General features: G+C 52.3%; 1 protein-coding gene across 1 annotated transcript in view; it reads right to left on the reverse strand.

Annotated features, from left to right (window-relative positions):
- Positions 1-1,640: 1,640 nt before the first annotated feature.
- The window catches only part of LOC116360086 (TBC1 domain family member 1), a 98,907-nt gene continuing 81,195 nt past the window's right edge, over positions 1,641-19,352 (reverse strand). Inside the window, 5 exon segments of the mRNA XM_074933808.1 lie at positions 1,641-2,225; positions 2,998-3,174; positions 7,138-7,183; positions 7,606-7,729; positions 17,040-17,199. Coding sequence (XP_074789909.1) covers positions 1,866-2,225; positions 2,998-3,174; positions 7,138-7,183; positions 7,606-7,729; positions 17,040-17,199 — 867 coding nt within the window. The 3' untranslated portion in view covers positions 1,641-1,865.

The following is a 19,352-nucleotide window of genomic DNA, read 5'->3' on the forward strand; positions in this document are numbered from 1 at the left end:
GCTTGTCATTACAGCAGACACATGACAGTATTTTGGTTTGTTGTGAATCTTTTATTTATTTGAATCTTTATTTAACTGCAAGTCGATGACAAAACAAATTCAAACTCATTTACAAATGACGGCCGACCGTCGGCCGAACCCGGACGGACGCTGGGCCAATCGTTGAGCTCTACGGGACTCCCAATCGCGACCGGACATGATACAGCCGGGATTCGAACCAGGGACTATAAAAGGGACAGACCGCTGCGCCCCTCGGAAGCCCTTTATTTTGGTTTTGCATATATAGTGTACAAGATGTTTCCTATGGCAAAGACTGTGCAATAAGGCAGAGAGACACACAGGCAGAGAGACAGACACGCAGGCAGAGAGACACACAGGCAGAGAGACACGCAGGCAGAGAGACACGCAGGCAGAGAGACAGACACACAGGCAGAGAGACAGACACACAGGCAGAGAGGACAGACACGCAGGCAGAGAGACAGACACGCAGGCAGAGAGACAGACACGCAGGCAGAGAGACAGACACGCAGGCAGAGAGACAGACACGCAGGCAGAGAGACAGACACGCAGGCAGAGAGACAGACACGCAGGCAGAGAGACACACAGGCAGAGAGACACACAGGCAGAGAGACACACAGGCAGAGAGACACACAGGCAGAGAGACAGACACACAGGCAGAGAGACAGACACGCAGGCAGAGAGACAGACACGCAGGCAGAGAGACAGACACGCAGGCAGAGAGACAGACACGCAGGCAGAGAGACAGACACGCAGGCAGAGAGACAGACACGCAGGCAGAGAGACAGACACGCAGGCAGAGAGACACACAGGCAGAGAGACACACAGGCAGAGAGACACACAGGCAGAGAGACACACAGGCAGAGAGACAGACACACAGGCAGAGAGACAGACACGCAGGCAGAGAGACAGGCAGAGAGACACACAGGCAGAGAGACAGACACACAGGCAGAGAGACAGACACGCAGGCAGAGAGACAGACACGCAGGCAGAGAGACAGGCAGAGAGACAGACACACAGGCAGAGAGACACACAGGCAGGCAGAGAGACAGACACGCAGGCAGAGAGACAGACACGCAGGCAGAGAGACAGACACGCAGGCAGAGAGACAGGCAGAGAGACAGACACACAGGCAGAGAGACACACAGGCAGAGAGACAGACACACAGGCAGAGAGACAGACACGCAGGCAGAGAGACACACAGGCAGAGAGACACGCAGGCAGAGAGACAGACACACAGGCAGCGAGACAGACACGCAGGCAGAGAGACAGACACACAGGCAGAGAGACACACAGGCAGAGAGACAGACACGCAGGCAGAGAGACAGACACGCAGGCAGAGAGACAGACACGCAGGCAGAGAGACAGGCAGAGAGACAGACACACAGGCAGAGAGACAGACAGACAGGCAGAGAGACAGACAGACAGGCAGAGAGACAGACACGCAGGCAGAGAGACAGACACGCAGGCAGAGAGACAGACAGACAGGCAGAGAGACAGACACACAGGCAGAGAGACAGACACGCAGGCAGAGAGACAGACAGACAGGCAGAGAGACAGACACACAGGCAGAGAGACAGACAGACAGGCAGAGAGACAGACAGACAGGCAGAGAGACAGACAGACAGGCAGAGAGACAGACACGCAGGCAGAGAGACAGACACGCAGGCAGAGAGACAGACAGACAGGCAGAGAGGACAGACAGACAGGCAGAGAGACAGACACATCTGGCTGCAATAGTAACTGTGTATATTGGACTGTTGTGTGGAGTATCGGCCCGGACAGAGAACCCCCCCCCCCCCCCCCCCCATTTCTCCAGTTCAGTTTAGGAGAACAGTCCTCTGGATTCAGTGTTCTGGTAGAGCCAGTGGATGAGGGAGGAGAGGGGAGGACATCGCTTGCCCCAGTCTGGGCCCCTCTCTGGTGGGGACGTCCACACTCTGTCCATCTCTCGGGCCATCTCTCTGGCCATCTCTCGGGCCATCTGTGTCGGCAGCGGAGTGTGTGTGAGGGTCCAGGTTGAAGTCCCCGTGTGTTGTGTGTGTGTGTATTCCCAGCGCGGTGAGGAGTGTGTGCAGGTGTGTGACGGCATTCCGCAGTCCGTTCCTCTCCTCCTCCAGGTCGAACACCTGTTCTCTCAGCAGAGCCTCTGATTGGGCCAGCCCCTCCACCTGGCCTTCCAGACGACACACACGAGCCTGGGACACCTGGAGAGACACAAAACATGTGTGTTTAGTGAGTGTGTGTGTTTAGTGTGTGTGTTTAGTGAGTGTGTGTGTTTAGTGTGTGTGTGTGTTTAGTGAGTGTGTGTGTGTGTGTGTGTGTGTGTGTGTGTGTGTGTGTGGTGTGTGTGTGTGTGTTTAGTGAGTGTGTGTGTGTGTGTTTAGTGTGTGTGTGTTTAGTGAGTGTGTGTGTTTAGTGAGTGTGTGTGTTTAGTGAGTGTGTTTAGTGAGTGTGTGTGTGTGTGTGTTTAGTGAGTGTGTATGTGTGTGTTTAGTGAGTGTGTGTGTGTGTGTTTAGTGTGTGTGTGTGTTTAGTGAGTGTGTGTGTTTAGTGTGTGTGTTTAGTGTGTGTGTGTGTGTGTGTTTAGTGTGTGTGTTTAGTGTGTGTGTGTGTGTGTTTAGTGTGTGTGTTTAGTGTGTGTGTGTGTGTGTTTAGTGTGTGTGTTAGTGTGTGTGTGTGTGTGTTTAGTGTGTGTGTGTGTTTAGTGTGTGTGTGTGTGTGTGTTTAGTGAGTGTGTGTGTGTGTTTAGTGTGTGTGTGTGTTTAGTGTGTGTTTAGTGTGTTTAGTGTGTGTTTAGTGTGTGTGTGTGTGTTTAGTGTGTGTGTGTGTTTAGTGTGTGTGTGTGTGTGTGTTTAGTGTGTGTGTGTGTGTGTTTAGTGTGTGTGTGTGTGTGTTTAGTGTGTGTGTGTGTGTTTAGTGTGTGTGTGTGTTTAGTGTGTGTGTGTGTGTGTGTGTTTAGTGTGTGTGTGTGTTTACCTGCAGTTCCTCCAGCAGGTCGAGGTTTTGCTGTCGGAGGCTCTGATTGGTGCGTTCCAGCTGGGCGGTGCGCTGCGATTGGTTGAGGTGAGCGGGCGTGTCACACAGCTCGTCCTGTAAGACGTAGTACTCTACCTCGTACGCCTGCAGCTGATTGGACAGGTCCATCTCACACACCTACGCACACACACACACACACACACACACACACACACACACACACACACACACACACACACACACACACACACACACACACACACACACACACAGACAGACAGAATGTCAGATAGGATGAAGTCCTGATTGTCAGTTACAGTCAGTATCTAAGTTTACACACAGTTGCCTGGCGCTCAGTGTGGGGGGGGGGGGGGGGGGGCTGAAGAGGTCATTCAGTCAGGCTCTCAGGGGGAGGGGCCCTGAAGAGGTCATTCAGTCTGGCTCTCAGGGGGAGGGGCCCTGAAGAGGTCATTCAGTCTGGCTGTCAGGGGGAGGGGCCCTGAAGAGGTCATTCAGTCAGGCTCTCAGGGGGAGGGGCCCTGAAGAGGTCATTCAGTCTGGTACTCTGAACAGAGAGGATGGAAAGGCATCAACATGGAAACCCCAGGGGTGACGTAGATGACTCCATTCCATGGATTCCGTTCCAGCCTTTACTCTGAGCCTGTCCTCCCCAATGAAGGCGCCACCAGCCGCCTGGGGTGTGTAATTGCTGTAACTAAGTTGTTGAATTATCGGTAGTGTCCTCAGGCCTCCTGAAACAGACTGGCTGAACCTAGAGAGCGTGTATATGTGTGTGTGTGTGTGTGTTGTTGAATTATCGGTAGTGTCCTCAGGCCTCCTGAAACAGACTGGCTGAACCTATTAGAGTGTGTGTCTCTCTCTCGGTGTGAGTCTGTGAGTCAGTATGTGAGCATGTTTCTTTGTGTGTGAGTGAAGAGAGAGAGTGTGTGTGTGTGTGTGTGTGTGTGTGTGAGTGAAGAGAGAGAGTGTGTGTGTGTGTGTGTGTGTGTGTGTGAGTGAAGAGAGAGAGTGTGTGTGTGTGTGTGTGTGTGTGTGTGTGTGTGTGTGTGAGTGAAGAGAGAGAGTGTGTGTGTGTGTGTGTGTGTGTGTGAGTGAAGAGAGAGAGTGTGTGTGTGTGTGTGTGTGAGTGAAGAGAGAGTGTGTGTGTGTGTGTGTGTGAGTGAAGAGAGAGTGTGTGTGTGTGTGTGTGTGTGTGTGAGTGAAGAGAGAGTGTGTGTGTGTGTGTGTGTGTGTGTGTGTGTGTGAGTGAAGAGAGAGTGTGTGTGTGTGTGTGTGTGAGTGAAGAGAGAGAGTGTGTGTGTGTGTGTGTGAGTGAAGAGAGAGTGTGTGTGTGTGTGTGTGAGTGAAGAGAGAGTGTGTGTGTGTGTGTGTGTGAGTGAAAAGAGAGTGTGTGTGTGTGTGTGAGTGAAAAGAGAGTGTGTGTGTGTGTGTGTGTGAGTGAAAAGAGAGTGTGTGTGTGTGTGTGTGTGAGTGAAAAGAGAGTGTGTGTGTGTGAGTGAAAAGAGAGTGTGTGTGTGAAAAGAGAGTGTGTGTGTGTGTGTGAAAAGAGAGTGTGTGTGTGTGTGTGTGAAAAGAGAGTGTGTGTGTGTGTGTGGTGTGTGTGGTGTGTGTGGTGTGTGTGGTGTGTGTGGTGTGTGTGTGTGTGTGTGTGTGTGTGTGTGTGTGTGTGTAATAAGGGTAAAGTTCTCTGTTTTTCCAGGAAGTAGTGTTTTGAGAGCACCACTCCCCTGCCTCCAGAATACCTGGAAATCACCCGCTGTCCTCTCTGTGTCTCGATGTGTCCTCCACTGTCTGTCCTCCACTGTCTGTCCTCTCTGTGTCTCGATCTGTCCTCCACTGTCTGTCCTCTCTGTGTCTCGATGTGTCCTCCACTGTCTGTCCTCTCTGTCTGTCCTCCACTGTCTGTCCTCCACTGTCTGTCCTCTCTGTGTCTCGATGTGTCCTCCACTGTCTGTCCTCCACTGTCTGTCCTCTCTATGTCTCGATGTGTCCTCCACTGTCTGTCCTCTCTGTGTCTCGATGTGTCCTCCACTGTCTGTCCTCCACTGTCTGTCCTCCACTGTCTGTCCTCCACTGTCTGTCCTCCACTGTCTGTCCTCTCTATGTCTCGATGTGTCCTCCACTGTCTGTCCCCTGTGTCTCGATGTGTCCTCCACTGTCTGTCCTCTCTGTCTCGATGTGTCCTCCACGGTCTGTCCTCCACTGTCTGTCCTCTCTGTCTGTCCTCCACTGTCTGTTGTTAATAAAGTGTCTGTGTTCTCCACTGTCTGTGTTCTCCACTGTCTGTTGTTAATAAAGTGTCTGTGTTCTCCACTGTCTGTGTTCTCCACTGTCTGTTGTTAATATAGTGTCTGTGTTCTCCACTGTCTGTTGTTAATATAGTGTCTGTGTTCTCCACTGTCTGTTGTTAATATAGTGTCTGTGTTCTCCACTGTCTGTTGTTAATATAGTGTCTGTGTTCTCCACTGTCTGTTGTTAATATAGTGTCTGTGTTCTCCACTGTCTGTTGTTAATATAGTGTCTGTGTTCTCCACTGTCTGTTGTTAATATAGTGTCTGTGTTCTCCACTGTCTGTTGTTAATATAGTGTCTGTGTTCTCTACTGTCTGTGTTCTCCACTGTCTGTTGTAATATAGTGTCTGTGTTCTCCACTGTCTGTTGTTAATATAGTGTCTGTGTTCTCCACTGTCTGTTGTTAATATAGTGTCTGTGTTCTCCCACTGTCTGTTGTTAATATAGTGTCTGTGTTCTCCACTGTCTGTTGTTAATATAGTGTCTGTGTTCTCCACTGTCTGTTGTTAATATAGTGTCTGTGTTCTCCACTGTCTGTTGTTAATATAGTGTCTGTGTTCTCCACTGTCTGTTGTTAATATAGTGTCTGTGTTCTCCACTGTCTGTTGTTAATATAGTGTCTGTGTTCTCCACTGTCTGTTGTTAATATAGTGTCTGTGTTCTCCACTGTCTGTTGTAATAGTGTCTGTGTTCTCCACTGTCTGTTAATAGTGTCTGTGTTCTCCACTGTCTGTTGTTAATATAGTGTCTGTGTTCTCCACTGTCTGTTGTTAATATAGTGTCTGTGTTCTCCACTGTCTGTTGTTAATATAGTGTCTGTGTTCTCCACTGTCTGTTGTTAATATAGTGTCTGTGTTCTCCACTGTCTGTTGTTAATATAGTGTCTGTGTTCTCACAGCCTGTTGTTAATATATTACCTAACCAGTCCCAGGTTAGGTAATGTAGTCTACTATAGCCCCCCACCAGTCCCAGGTTAGGTAATGTAGTCTACTATAGACCCCCCCCCACACCCCACCAGTCTACCTGGTTGATGGTCTTCTCCATCTGGACTAGTCCCAGGTTAGGTAATGTAGTCTACTATAGACCCCCCCCACTAGTCCCAGGTTAGGTAATGTACTCTACTATAGACCCAACCACCAGTCCCAGGTTAGGTAATATAGTCTACTATAGACCCCCACCAGTCCCAGGTTAGGTAATGTAGTCTACTATAGACCCCCACCCACCACCAGTCCCAGGTTAGGTAGTGTAGTCTACTATAGACCCCCCCCACCAGTCCCAGGTTAGGTAATGTAGTCTACTATAGACCCCCCCACCAGTCTACCTGGTTGATGGTCTTCTCCATCTGGACTAGTCCCATGTTAGGTAATGTAGTCTACTATAGACCCCCCCCCACCCGTCTACCTGGTTGATGGTCTTCTCCATCTGGACTAGTCCCAGGTTAGGTAATGTAGTCTCCTATAGACCCCCACCAGTCCCAGGTTAGGTAATGTAGTCTACTATAGACCCCCCCCCCCCCCCACCAGTCCCAGGTTAGGTAATGTAGTCTACTATAGACCCCCACCAGTCTACCTGGTTGATGGTCTTCTCCATCTGGACTAGTCCCAGGTTAGGTAATGTAGTCTACTATAGCCCCCCACCAGTCCCAGGTTAGGTAATGTAGTCTACTATAGACCCCCCCCCCCCACCCCACCAGTCTACCTGGTTGATGGTCTTCTCCATCTGGACTAGTCCCAGGTTAGGTAATGTAGTCTACTATAGACCCCCCCACTAGTCCCAGGTTAGGTAATGTAGTCTACTATAGACCCCCCCCCCCACCCCACCAGTCTACCTGGTTGATGGTCTTCTCCATCTGGACTAGTCCCAGGTTAGGTAATGTAGTCTACTATAGACCCCCCCACTAGTCCCAGGTTAGGTAATGTAGTCTCCTATAGACCCCCACCAGTCCCAGGTTAGGTAATGTAGTCTACTATAGACCCAACCACCAGTCCCAGGTTAGGTAATATAGTCTACTATAGACCCCCACCAGTCCCAGGTTAGGTAATGTAGTCTACTATAGACCCCCACCCACCACCAGTCCCAGGTTAGGTAGTGTAGTCTACTATAGACCCCCCCCCCCCCACCAGTCCCAGGTTAGGTAATGTAGTCTACTATAGACCCCCCCACCAGTCTACCTGGTTGATGGTCTTCTCCATCTGGACTAGTCCCATGTTAGGTAATGTAGTCTACTATAGACCCCCCCACCCGTCTACCTGGTTGATGGTCTTCCTCCATCTGGACTAGTCCCAGGTTAGGTAATGTAGTCTTGATGAAGTCCACTATAGACTCCAGACTGTCGTGCTGTAGGATCAAGGGCTTGTGACTACCCAGAAGACTTAGCGACACCTTGAAGATCACCTCCGAACCCTGGAGAAACAACATGTCTGGAGGAGAGAGAGACAGAGAGACAGAGAGAGAGAGACAGAGACACAGAGACACAGAGAGAGAGACAGACAGAGACACAGAGAGAGAGACAGAGAGAGAGACAGAGACACAGAGAGACAGAGAGAGAGACAGAGAGAGAGACAGAGAGAGAGACAGAGAGAGAGACAGAGAGAGAGACAGACAGAGAGACAGAGAGAGAGAGACAGAGAGAGAGAGACAGAGAGAGAGAGACAGACAGAGCGAGAGAGAGAGAGACACAGACAGAGAGACAGAGAGAGAGACACAGACAGAGAGAGAAAATTCAGGAGGAGAGGCAACTGCATGACATGATAGTAGGTCTCAGTGTTGACTTACAGACAGACAGGGGGGGATATCAGACAACAGATTAGAAACAGGAAACACTGTTCTGGACGGACGGACGGACGGACGGACGGACGGACGGACGGACGGACGGACGGACGGACGGACGGACGGACGGACGGACGGACGGACGGACGGACGGACAGACAGACAGACAGACAGACAGACAGACAGACAGACAGACAGACAGACAGACAGACAGACAGACAGACAGACAGACAGACAGACAGACAGACAGACAGACAGACAGACAGACAGACAGACAGACAGACAGACAGACAGACAGACAGGGATATCAGACAACAGATTAGAATCAGGAAACACTGTTCTGATATTACTTACAGTCAGACAGACAGACAGACAGACAGACAGACAGACAGACAGACAGACAGACAGACAGACAGACAGACAGACAGACAGACAGACAGACAGACAGACAGACAGACAGACAGACAGACAGACAGACAGACAGACAGACAGACAGACAGACAGACAGACAGACAGACAGACAGACAGACAGACAGACAGACAGACAGACAGACAGGGATATCAGACAACAGATTAGAATCAGGAAACACTGTTCTGATATTACAGACAGGCAGACAGACGCACGCAGGTGACAGAGCAGGTGTGAGGGAGGACAACACAACAGCAGGTGTGACGGAGGGAGGACAACACAACAGCAGGTGTGACGGAGGGAGGACAACACAACAGCAGGTGTGACGGAGGGAGGACAACAGAACAGCAGGTCAAATCAAATCAAATCAAATGTAATGTCCCCCCCTGTGACGGAGGGGGGACAACACAACAGCAGGTGTGACGGAGGGAGGACAACACAACAGCAGGTGTGACGGAGGGAGGACAACACAACACAACAGCAGGTGTGACGGAGGGAGGACAACACAACAGCAGGTCTGACGGAGGGGGGACAACACAACAGCAGGTGTGACAGAGGGAGGACAACACAACAGCAGGTGTGACGGAGGGAGGACAACACAACAGCAGGTGTGACGGAGGGAGGACAACACAACAGCAGGTGTGACGGAGGGAGGACAACACAACAGCAGGTGTGACGGAGGGAGGACAACACAACAGCAGGTGTGACAGAGGGAGGACAACAGGCCAGCAGACTGAAGACTGTGAAATCTGACCCCAGGCCAGCAGACTGAAGACTGTGAAATCTGACCCCAGGCCAGCAGACTGAAGACTGTGAAATCTGAACCCAGGCCAGCAGACTGAAGACTGTGAAATCTGACCCCAGGCCAGCAGACTGAAGACTGTGAAATCTGACCCCAGGCCAGCAGACTGAAGACTGTGAAATCTGACCCCAGGCCAGCAGACTGAAGACTGTGAAATCTGACCCCAGGCCAGCAGACTGAAGACTGTGAAATCTGAACCCAGGCCAGCAGACTGAAGACTGTGAAATCTGAACCCAGGCCAGCAGACTGAAGACTGTGAAATCTGAACCCAGGCCAGCAGACTGAAGACTGTGAAATCTGACCCCAGGCCAGCAGACTGAAGACTGTGAAATCTGAACCCAGGCCAGCAGACTGAAGACTGTGAAATCTGACCCCAGGCCAGCAGACTGAAGACTGTGAAATCTGAACCCAGGCCAGCAGACTGTGAAATCTGAACCCAGGCCAGCAGACTGAAGACTGTGAAATCTGACCCCAGGCCAGCAGACTGAAGACTGTGAAATCTGACCCCAGGCCAGCAGACTGTGAAATCTGAACCCAGGCCAGCAGACTGAAGACTGTGAAATCTGACCCCAGGCCAGCAGACTGAAGACTGTGAAATCTGACCCCAGGCCAGCAGACTGTGAAATCTGACCCCAGGCCAGCAGACTGAAGACTGTGAAATCTGAACCCAGGCCAGCAGACTGTGAAATCTGAACCCAGGCCAGCAGACTGAAGACTGTGAAATCTGACCCCAGGCCAGCAGACTGAAGACTGTGAAATCTGAACCCAGGCCAGCAGACTGAAGACTGTGAAATCTGACCCCAGGCCAGCAGACTGAAGACTGTGAAATCTGAACCCAGGCCAGCAGACTGAAGACTGTGAAATCTGAACCCAGGCCAGCAGACTGAAGACTGTGAAATCTGAACCCAGGCCAGCAGACTAAAGACTGTGAAATCTGACCCCAGGCCAGCAGACTGAAGACTGTGAAATCTGAACCCAGGCCAGCAGACTGTGAAATCTGAACCCAGGCCAGCAGACTGAAGACTGTGAAATCTGACCCCAGGCCAGCAGACTGAAGACTGTGAAATCTGACCCCAGGCCAGCAGACTGTGAAATCTGAACCCAGGCCAGCAGACTGAAGACTGTGAAATCTGACCCCAGGCCAGCAGACTGAAGACTGTGAAATCTGACCCCAGGCCAGCAGACTGTGAAATCTGACCCCAGGCCAGCAGACTGAAGACTGTGAAATCTGAACCCAGGCCAGCAGACTGAAGACTGTGAAATCTGACCCCAGGCCAGCAGACTGAAGACTGTGAAATCTGACCCCAGGCCAGCAGACTGAAGACTGTGAAATCTGACCCCAGGCCAGCAGACTGAAGACTGTGAAATCTGAACCCAGGCCAGCAGACTGAAGACTGTGAAATCTGACCCCAGGCCAGCAGACTGAAGACTGTGAAATCTGAACCCAGGCCAGCAGACTGTGAAATCTGACCCCAGGCCAGCAGACTGAAGACTGTGAAATCTGACCCCAGGCCAGCAGACTGTGAAATCTGAACCCAGGCCAGCAGACTGAAGACTGTGAAATCTGACCCCAGGCCAGCAGACTGAAGACTGTGAAATCTGACCCCAGGCCAGCAGACTGTGAAATCTGAACCCAGGCCAGCAGACTGAAGACTGTGAAATCTGACCCCAGGCCAGCAGACTGAAGACTGTGAAATCTGAACCCAGGCCAGCAGACTGAAGACTGTGAAATCTGACCCCAGGCCAGCAGACTGAAGACTGTGAAATCTGAACCCAGGCCAGCAGACTGAAGACTGTGAAATCTGACCCCAGGCCAGCAGACTGAAGACTGTGAAATCTGACCCCAGGCCAGCAGACTGAAGACTGTGAAATCTGAACCCAGGCCAGCAGACTGTGAAATCTGAACCCAGGACAGCAGACTGAAGACTGTGAAATCTGAACCCAGGCCAGCAGACTGAAGACTGTGAAATCTGACCCCAGGCCAGCAGACTGAAGACTGTGAAATCTGAACCCAGGCCAGCAGACTGAAGACTGTGAAATCTGACCCCAGGCCAGCAGACTGAAGACTGTGAAATCTGAACCCAGGCCAGCAGACTGTGAAATCTGAACCCAGGCCAGCAGACTGAAGACTGTGAAATCTGACCCCAGGCCAGCAGACTGAAGACTGTGAAATCTGACCCCAGGCCAGCAGACTGTGAAATCTGAACCCAGGCCAGCAGACTGAAGACTGTGAAATCTGACCCCAGGCCAGCAGACTGAAGACTGTGAAATCTGACCCCAGGCCAGCAGACTGTGAAATCTGACCCCAGGCCAGCAGACTGAAGACTGTGAAATCTGAACCCAGGCCAGCAGACTGTGAAATCTGAACCCAGGCCAGCAGACTGAAGACTGTGAAATCTGACCCCAGGCCAGCAGACTGAAGACTGTGAAATCTGAACCCAGGCCAGCAGACTGAAGACTGTGAAATCTGACCCCAGGCCAGCAGACTGAAGACTGTGAAATCTGAACCCAGGCCAGCAGACTGAAGACTGTGAAATCTGAACCCAGGCCAGCAGACTGAAGACTGTGAAATCTGAACCCAGGCCAGCAGACTAAAGACTGTGAAATCTGACCCCAGGCCAGCAGACTGAAGACTGTGAAATCTGAACCCAGGCCAGCAGACTGTGAAATCTGAACCCAGGCCAGCAGACTGAAGACTGTGAAATCTGACCCCAGGCCAGCAGACTGAAGACTGTGAAATCTGACCCCAGGCCAGCAGACTGTGAAATCTGAACCCAGGCCAGCAGACTGAAGACTGTGAAATCTGACCCCAGGCCAGCAGACTGAAGACTGTGAAATCTGACCCCAGGCCAGCAGACTGTGAAATCTGACCCCAGGCCAGCAGACTGAAGACTGTGAAATCTGAACCCAGGCCAGCAGACTGAAGACTGTGAAATCTGACCCCAGGCCAGCAGACTGAAGACTGTGAAATCTGACCCCAGGCCAGCAGACTGAAGACTGTGAAATCTGACCCCAGGCCAGCAGACTGAAGACTGTGAAATCTGAACCCAGGCCAGCAGACTGAAGACTGTGAAATCTGACCCCAGGCCAGCAGACTGAAGACTGTGAAATCTGAACCCAGGCCAGCAGACTGTGAAATCTGACCCCAGGCCAGCAGACTGAAGACTGTGAAATCTGACCCCAGGCCAGCAGACTGTGAAATCTGAACCCAGGCCAGCAGACTGAAGACTGTGAAATCTGACCCCAGGCCAGCAGACTGAAGACTGTGAAATCTGACCCCAGGCCAGCAGACTGTGAAATCTGAACCCAGGCCAGCAGACTGAAGACTGTGAAATCTGACCCCAGGCCAGCAGACTGAAGACTGTGAAATCTGAACCCAGGCCAGCAGACTGAAGACTGTGAAATCTGACCCCAGGCCAGCAGACTGAAGACTGTGAAATCTGAACCCAGGCCAGCAGACTGAAGACTGTGAAATCTGACCCCAGGCCAGCAGACTGAAGACTGTGAAATCTGACCCCAGGCCAGCAGACTGAAGACTGTGAAATCTGAACCCAGGCCAGCAGACTGTGAAATCTGAACCCAGGACAGCAGACTGAAGACTGTGAAATCTGACCCCAGGCCAGCAGACTGAAGACTGTGAAATCTGACCCCAGGCCAGCAGACTGTGAAATCTGAACCCAGGCCAGCAGACTGAAGACTGTGAAATCTGACCCCAGGCCAGCAGACTGAAGACTGTGAAATCTGACCCCAGGGCCAGCAGACTGTGAAATCTGACCCAGGCCAGCAGACTGAAGACTGTGAAATCTGAACCCAGGCCAGCAGACTGAAGACTGTGAAATCTGACCCCAGGCCAGCAGACTGAAGACTGTGAAATCTGACCCCAGGCCAGCAGACTGAAGACTGTGAAATCTGAACCCAGGCCAGCAGACTGAAGACTGTGAAATCTGACCCCAGGCCAGCAGACTGAAGACTGTGAAATCTGAACCCAGGCCAGCAGACTGAAGACTGTGAAATCTGACCCCAGGCCAGCAGACTGAAGACTGTGAAATCTGAACCCAGGCCTGCAGACTGAAGACTGTGAAATCTGACCCCAGGCCAGCAGACTGAAGACTGTGAAATCTGACCCCAGGCCAGCAGACTGAAGACTGTGAAATCTGACCCAGGCCAGCAGACTAAGACTGTGAAATCTGAACCCAGGCCAGCAGACTGAAGACTGTGAAATCTGACCCCAGGCCAGCAGACTGAAGACTGTGAAATCTGAACCCAGGACAGCAGACTGAAGACTGTGAAATCTGACCCCAGGCCAGCAGACTGTGAAATCTGACCCCAGGCCAGCAGACTGAAGACTGTGAAATCTGACCCCAGGCCAGCAGACTGAAGACTGTGAAATCTGACCCCAGGCCAGCAGACTGTGAAATCTGAACCCAGGCCAGCAGACTGAAGACTGTGAAATCTGACCCCAGGCCAGCAGACTGAAGACTGTGAAATCTGACCCCAGGCCAGCAGACTGTGAAATCTGACCCCAGGCCAGCAGACTGAAGACTGTGAAATCTCAACCCAGGCCAGCAGACTGAAGACTGTGAAATCTGACCCCAGGCCAGCAGACTGAAGACTGTGAAATCTGACCCCAGGCCAGCAGACTGAAGACTGTGAAATCTGACCCCAGGCCAGCAGACTGAAGACTGTGAAATCTGAACCCAGGCCAGCAGACTGAAGACTGTGAAATCTGACCCCAGGCCAGCAGACTGAAGACTGTGAAATCTGAACCCAGGCCAGCAGACTGTGAAATCTGACCCCAGGCCAGCAGACTGAAGACTGTGAAATCTGACCCCAGGCCAGCAGACTGTGAAATCTGAACCCAGGCCAGCAGACTGAAGACTGTGAAATCTGACCCCAGGCCAGCAGACTGAAGACTGTGAAATCTGACCCCAGGCCAGCAGACTGTGAAATCTGAACCCAGGCCAGCAGACTGAAGACTGTGAAATCTGACCCCAGGCCAGCAGACTGAAGACTGTGAAATCTGAACCCAGGCCAGCAGACTGAAGACTGTGAAATCTGACCCCAGGCCAGCAGACTGAAGACTGTGAAATCTGAACCCAGGCCAGCAGACTGAAGACTGTGAAATCTGACCCCAGGCCAGCAGACTGAAGACTGTGAAATCTGACCCCAGGCCAGCAGACTGAAGACTGTGAAATCTGAACCCAGGCCAGCAGACTGTGAAATCTGAACCCAGGACAGCAGACTGAAGACTGTGAAATCTGACCCCAGGCCAGCAGACTGAAGACTGTGAAATCTGACCCCAGGCCAGCAGACTGTGAAATCTGAACCCAGGCCAGCAGACTGAAGACTGTGAAATCTGACCCCAGGCCAGCAGACTGAAGACTGTGAAATCTGACCCCAGGCCAGCAGACTGTGAAATCTGACCCCAGGCCAGCAGACTGAAGACTGTGAAATCTGAACCCAGGCCAGCAGACTGAAGACTGTGAAATCTGACCCCAGGCCAGCAGACTGAAGACTGTGAAATCTGACCCCAGGCCAGCAGACTGAAGACTGTGAAATCTGAACCCAGGCCAGCAGACTGAAGACTGTGAAATCTGACCCCAGGCCAGCAGACTGAAGACTGTGAAATCTGAACCCAGGCCAGCAGACTGAAGACTGTGAAATCTGACCCCAGGCCAGCAGACTGAAGACTGTGAAATCTGAACCCAGGCCTGCAGACTGAAGACTGTGAAATCTGACCCCAGGCCAGCAGACTGAAGACTGTGAAATCTGACCCCAGGCCAGCAGACTGAAGACTGTGAAATCTGAACCCAGGCCAGCAGACTGAAGACTGTGAAATCTGAACCCAGGCCAGCAGACTGAAGACTGTGAAATCTGACCCCAGGCCAGCAGACTGAAGACTGTGAAATCTGAACCCAGGACAGCAGACTGAAAACTGTGAAATCTGACCCCAGGCCAGCAGACTGTGAAATCTGACCCCAGGCCAGCAGACTGTGAAATCTGACCCCAGGCCAGCAGACTGAAGACTGTGTCCTTTTTGTCAACAGAAGTTACAAGGAAACATTCTGGAACAAGAGGACAACTTACACACACCTCCTCCTAATACACCTCCTCACACACCACCTCCTCACACACCTCCTCCTCATACACCTCCTCCTCACACACCTCCTCCTCGCACCTCCTCCTCACACACCTCCTCCTCACACACCTCCTCACACACCTCCTCCTCACACTCCTCCTCACACACCTCCTCCTCACACACCTCACACACCTCCTCCTCACACACCTCCTCCTCACACACCTCCTCCTCATACACCTCCTCCTCATACACCTCCTCCTCATACACCTCCTCACACACCTCCTCCTCACACACCTCCTCATACACCTCCTCCTCATACACCTCCTCCTCATACACCTCCTCCTCACACACCTCCTCCTCACACACCTCCTCCTCACACACCTCCTCCTCATACACCTCACACACCTCCTCATACACCTCCTCACACACCTCCTCATACACCTCCTCCTCACACACCTCCTCCTCACACCTCCTCCTCACACACCTCCTCCTCATACACCTCACACACCTCCTCCTCACACACCTCCTCCTCATACACCTCCTCCTCACACACCTCCTCACACACCTCCTCACACACCTCCTCCTCACACACCTCCTCCTCACACACCTCCTCCTCACACACCTCCTCCTCACACACCTCCTCCTCACACACCTCCTCATCACACACCTCCTCATCACACACCTCCTCATACACCACCTCCTCACACACCTCCTCACACACCTCCTCCTCCTCACACACCTCTTCCTCACACCCCCTCATACACCTCCTCCTCACACACCTCCTCCTCATACACCTCCATCTCATACACCTCCTCCTCACACACCTCCTCCTCACACACCTCACACACCTCCTCCTCACACACCTCCTCCTCATACACCTCCTCACACACCTCCTCCTCACACACCTCCTCCACCTCACACACCTCCTCCTCATACACCTCACACACCTCCTCCTCACACACCTCCTCCTCACACACCTCACACACCTCCTCCTCACACACCTCCTCCTCACACACCTCCTCCTCATACACCTCCTCCTCACACACCTCCTCCTACACCACCTCATACACCTCCACCTCACACACCTCCTCCTCACACACCTCCACCTCACACACCTCATACACCTCCTCCTCACACACCTCCACCTCATACACCTCCACCTCATACACCTCCTCCTCACACACCTCCTCCTCACACACCTCCACCTCACACACCTCCACCTCACACACCTCCTCCTCACACACCTCCTCCTCACACACCTCCTCCTCACACAACCTCCTCCTCACAACACCTCCTCCTCACACACCTCCTCCTCACACACCTCCACCTCACACACCTCATACACCTCCTCCTCACACACCTCCTCCTCACACACCTCCTCCTCACACACCTCCTCCTCACACACCTCCTCCTTCTCCTCTACCCCTTTCCATTCCTACTAAAGACACTCAACATTACTCTCTGTTTTCTGAACAAATACAGGTAACTAACCAACCACCCTGGCTACGAAGCCTAGAGGTAACTAACCAACCACCCTGGCTACGAAGCCAAGAGGTAACTTACCAACCACCCTGGCTACGAAGCATAGAGCTAACTAACCAACCACCCTATCTACGAAGCCCAGACGTAACTAACCAAACACCCTGGCTACGAAGCCCAGAGATAACTTACCAAACACCCTGGCAACGAAGCCCAGAGGGAAGTGCGAGGCGAAGGCCGTGAGGAACCAGGGAGCAGCGTAGAGAGACGGTCCTATCTCATGCTGTTCCAGATGGACGTACAGGTCTCTGTGGTAGTCATGGAGGAGACGGGACAGCTGGTACATCTGAATCTGGTGTGGGGGGTGGGAGATGGGGGGGAGACGGGTCAGCTGGTACATCTGAATCTGGTGGGGGGGGGGGGGTCAGCTGGTACATCTGAATCTGGTGGGGGGGGAGACGGGTCAGCTGGTACATCTGAATCTGGTGGGGGGGGGGGGAGACGGGTCAGCTGGTACATCTGAATCTGGTGTGGGGGGGGGGGGGATACGGGTCAGCTGGTACATCTGAATCTGGTGTGGGGGGGGGGGGGATGGGGGGAGACGGGTCAGCTGGTACATCTGAATCTGATGGGGGGGGGGGGGGGGTCAGCTGGTACATCTGAATCTGGTGGGGGGATGACGGGACAGCTGGTACATCTGAATCTGATGGAGGTGGGGGGGGGGAGACGGGTCAGCTGGTACATCTGAATCTGGTGGGGGGGGGGGGGGGGACGGGTCAGCTGGTACATCTGAATCTGGTGGGGGGGGGAGACGGACAGCTGGTACATCTGAATCTGGTGGAGGGGGGGGGTGAGACGGGTCAGCTGGTACATCTGAATCTGGTGGAGGGGGGGGGGGGAGACGGGTCAGCTGGTACATCTGAATCTGGTGGAGGGGGGGGGGGACAGCTGGTACATCTGAATCTGGTGGGGGGGGGGTGGGGGAGACGGGTCAGCTGGTACATCTGAATCTGGTGGGGGGGAGACGGATCAGCTGGTACATCTGAATCTGGTGGGGGGTGGGGGGGGGAGACGGGTCAGCTGGTACATCTGAATCTGGTGGGGGGTGGGGACGGGTCAGCTGGTACATCTGAATCTGGTGGGGGGGGGGGGGGAGACGGGTCAGCTGGTACATCTGAATCTGGTGGGGGGGGGTCAGCTGGTACATCTGAATCTGGTGGCGGGGGGGTCAGCTGGTGCATCTGAATCTGGGGGGGGGGGGGTCAGCTGGTGCATCTGAATCTGGTGTGGGGGTGTAGTATCATCATGTCAGGTCTGTACTGCTTGGTGTGGTACCTGTAGTATCATCATGTCAGGTCTGTACTGATTGGTGTGGTACCTGTAGTATAATCATGTCAGGTCTGGTACTGATTGGTGTGGTACCTGTAGTATCATCATGTCAGGTCTGTACTGATTGGTGTGGTACCTGTAGTATCATCATGTCAGGTCTGTACTGATTGGTGTGGGTACCTGTAGTATCATCATGTCAGGTCTGTACTGATTGGTGTGGTACCTGTAGTATCATCATGTCAGGTCTGTACTGATTGGTGTGGTACCTGTAGTATCATCATGTCAGGTCTGTACTGATTGGTGTGGTACCTGTAGTATCATCATGTCAGGTCTGTACTGCTTGGTGTGGTACCTGTAGTATCATCATGTCAGGTCTGTACTGATTGGTGTGGTACCTGTAGTATCATCATGTCAGGTCTGTACTGATTGGTGTGTAGTATCATCATGTCAGGCATGTACTGATTGGTGTGGGTACCTGTAGTATCATCATGTCAGGTCTGTACTGATTGGTGTGGTACCTGTAGTATCATCATGTCAGGTCTGTACTGCTTGGTGTGGTACCTGTAGTATCATCATGTCAGGTCTGTACTGATTGGTGTGGTACCTGTAGTATCATCATGTCAGGTCTGTACTGCTTGGTGTGGTACCTGTAGTATCATCATGTCAGGTCTGTACTGATTGGTGTGGTACCTGTAGTATCATCATGTCAGGTCTGTACTGCTTGGTGTGGTACCAGTAGTATCATCATGTCAGGTCTGTACTGATTGGTGTGGTACCTGTAGTATAATCATGTCAGGTCTGTACTGATTGGTGTGGTACCTGTAGTATAATCATGTCAGGTCTGTACTGATTGGTGTGGTACCTGTAGTATAATCATGTCAGGTCTGTACTGATTGGTGTGGTACCTGTAGTATCATCATGTCAGGTCTGTACTGATTGGTGTGGTACCTGTAGTATCATCATGTCAGGTCTGTACTGATTGGTGTGGTACCTGTAGTATAATCATGTCAGGTCTGTACTGATTGGTGTGGTACCTGTAGTATCATCATGTCAGGTCTGTACTGATTGGTGTGGTACCTGTAGTATCATCATGTCAGGTCTGTACTGATTGGTGTGGTACCTGTAGTATAATCATGTCAGGTCTGTACTGATTGGTGTGGTACCTGTAGTATCATC

Source organism: Oncorhynchus kisutch, unplaced genomic scaffold (assembly GCF_002021735.2).
Source record: "Oncorhynchus kisutch isolate 150728-3 unplaced genomic scaffold, Okis_V2 Okis07a-Okis12b_hom, whole genome shotgun sequence".
Lineage (NCBI taxonomy): Eukaryota > Metazoa > Chordata > Actinopteri > Salmoniformes > Salmonidae > Oncorhynchus > Oncorhynchus kisutch.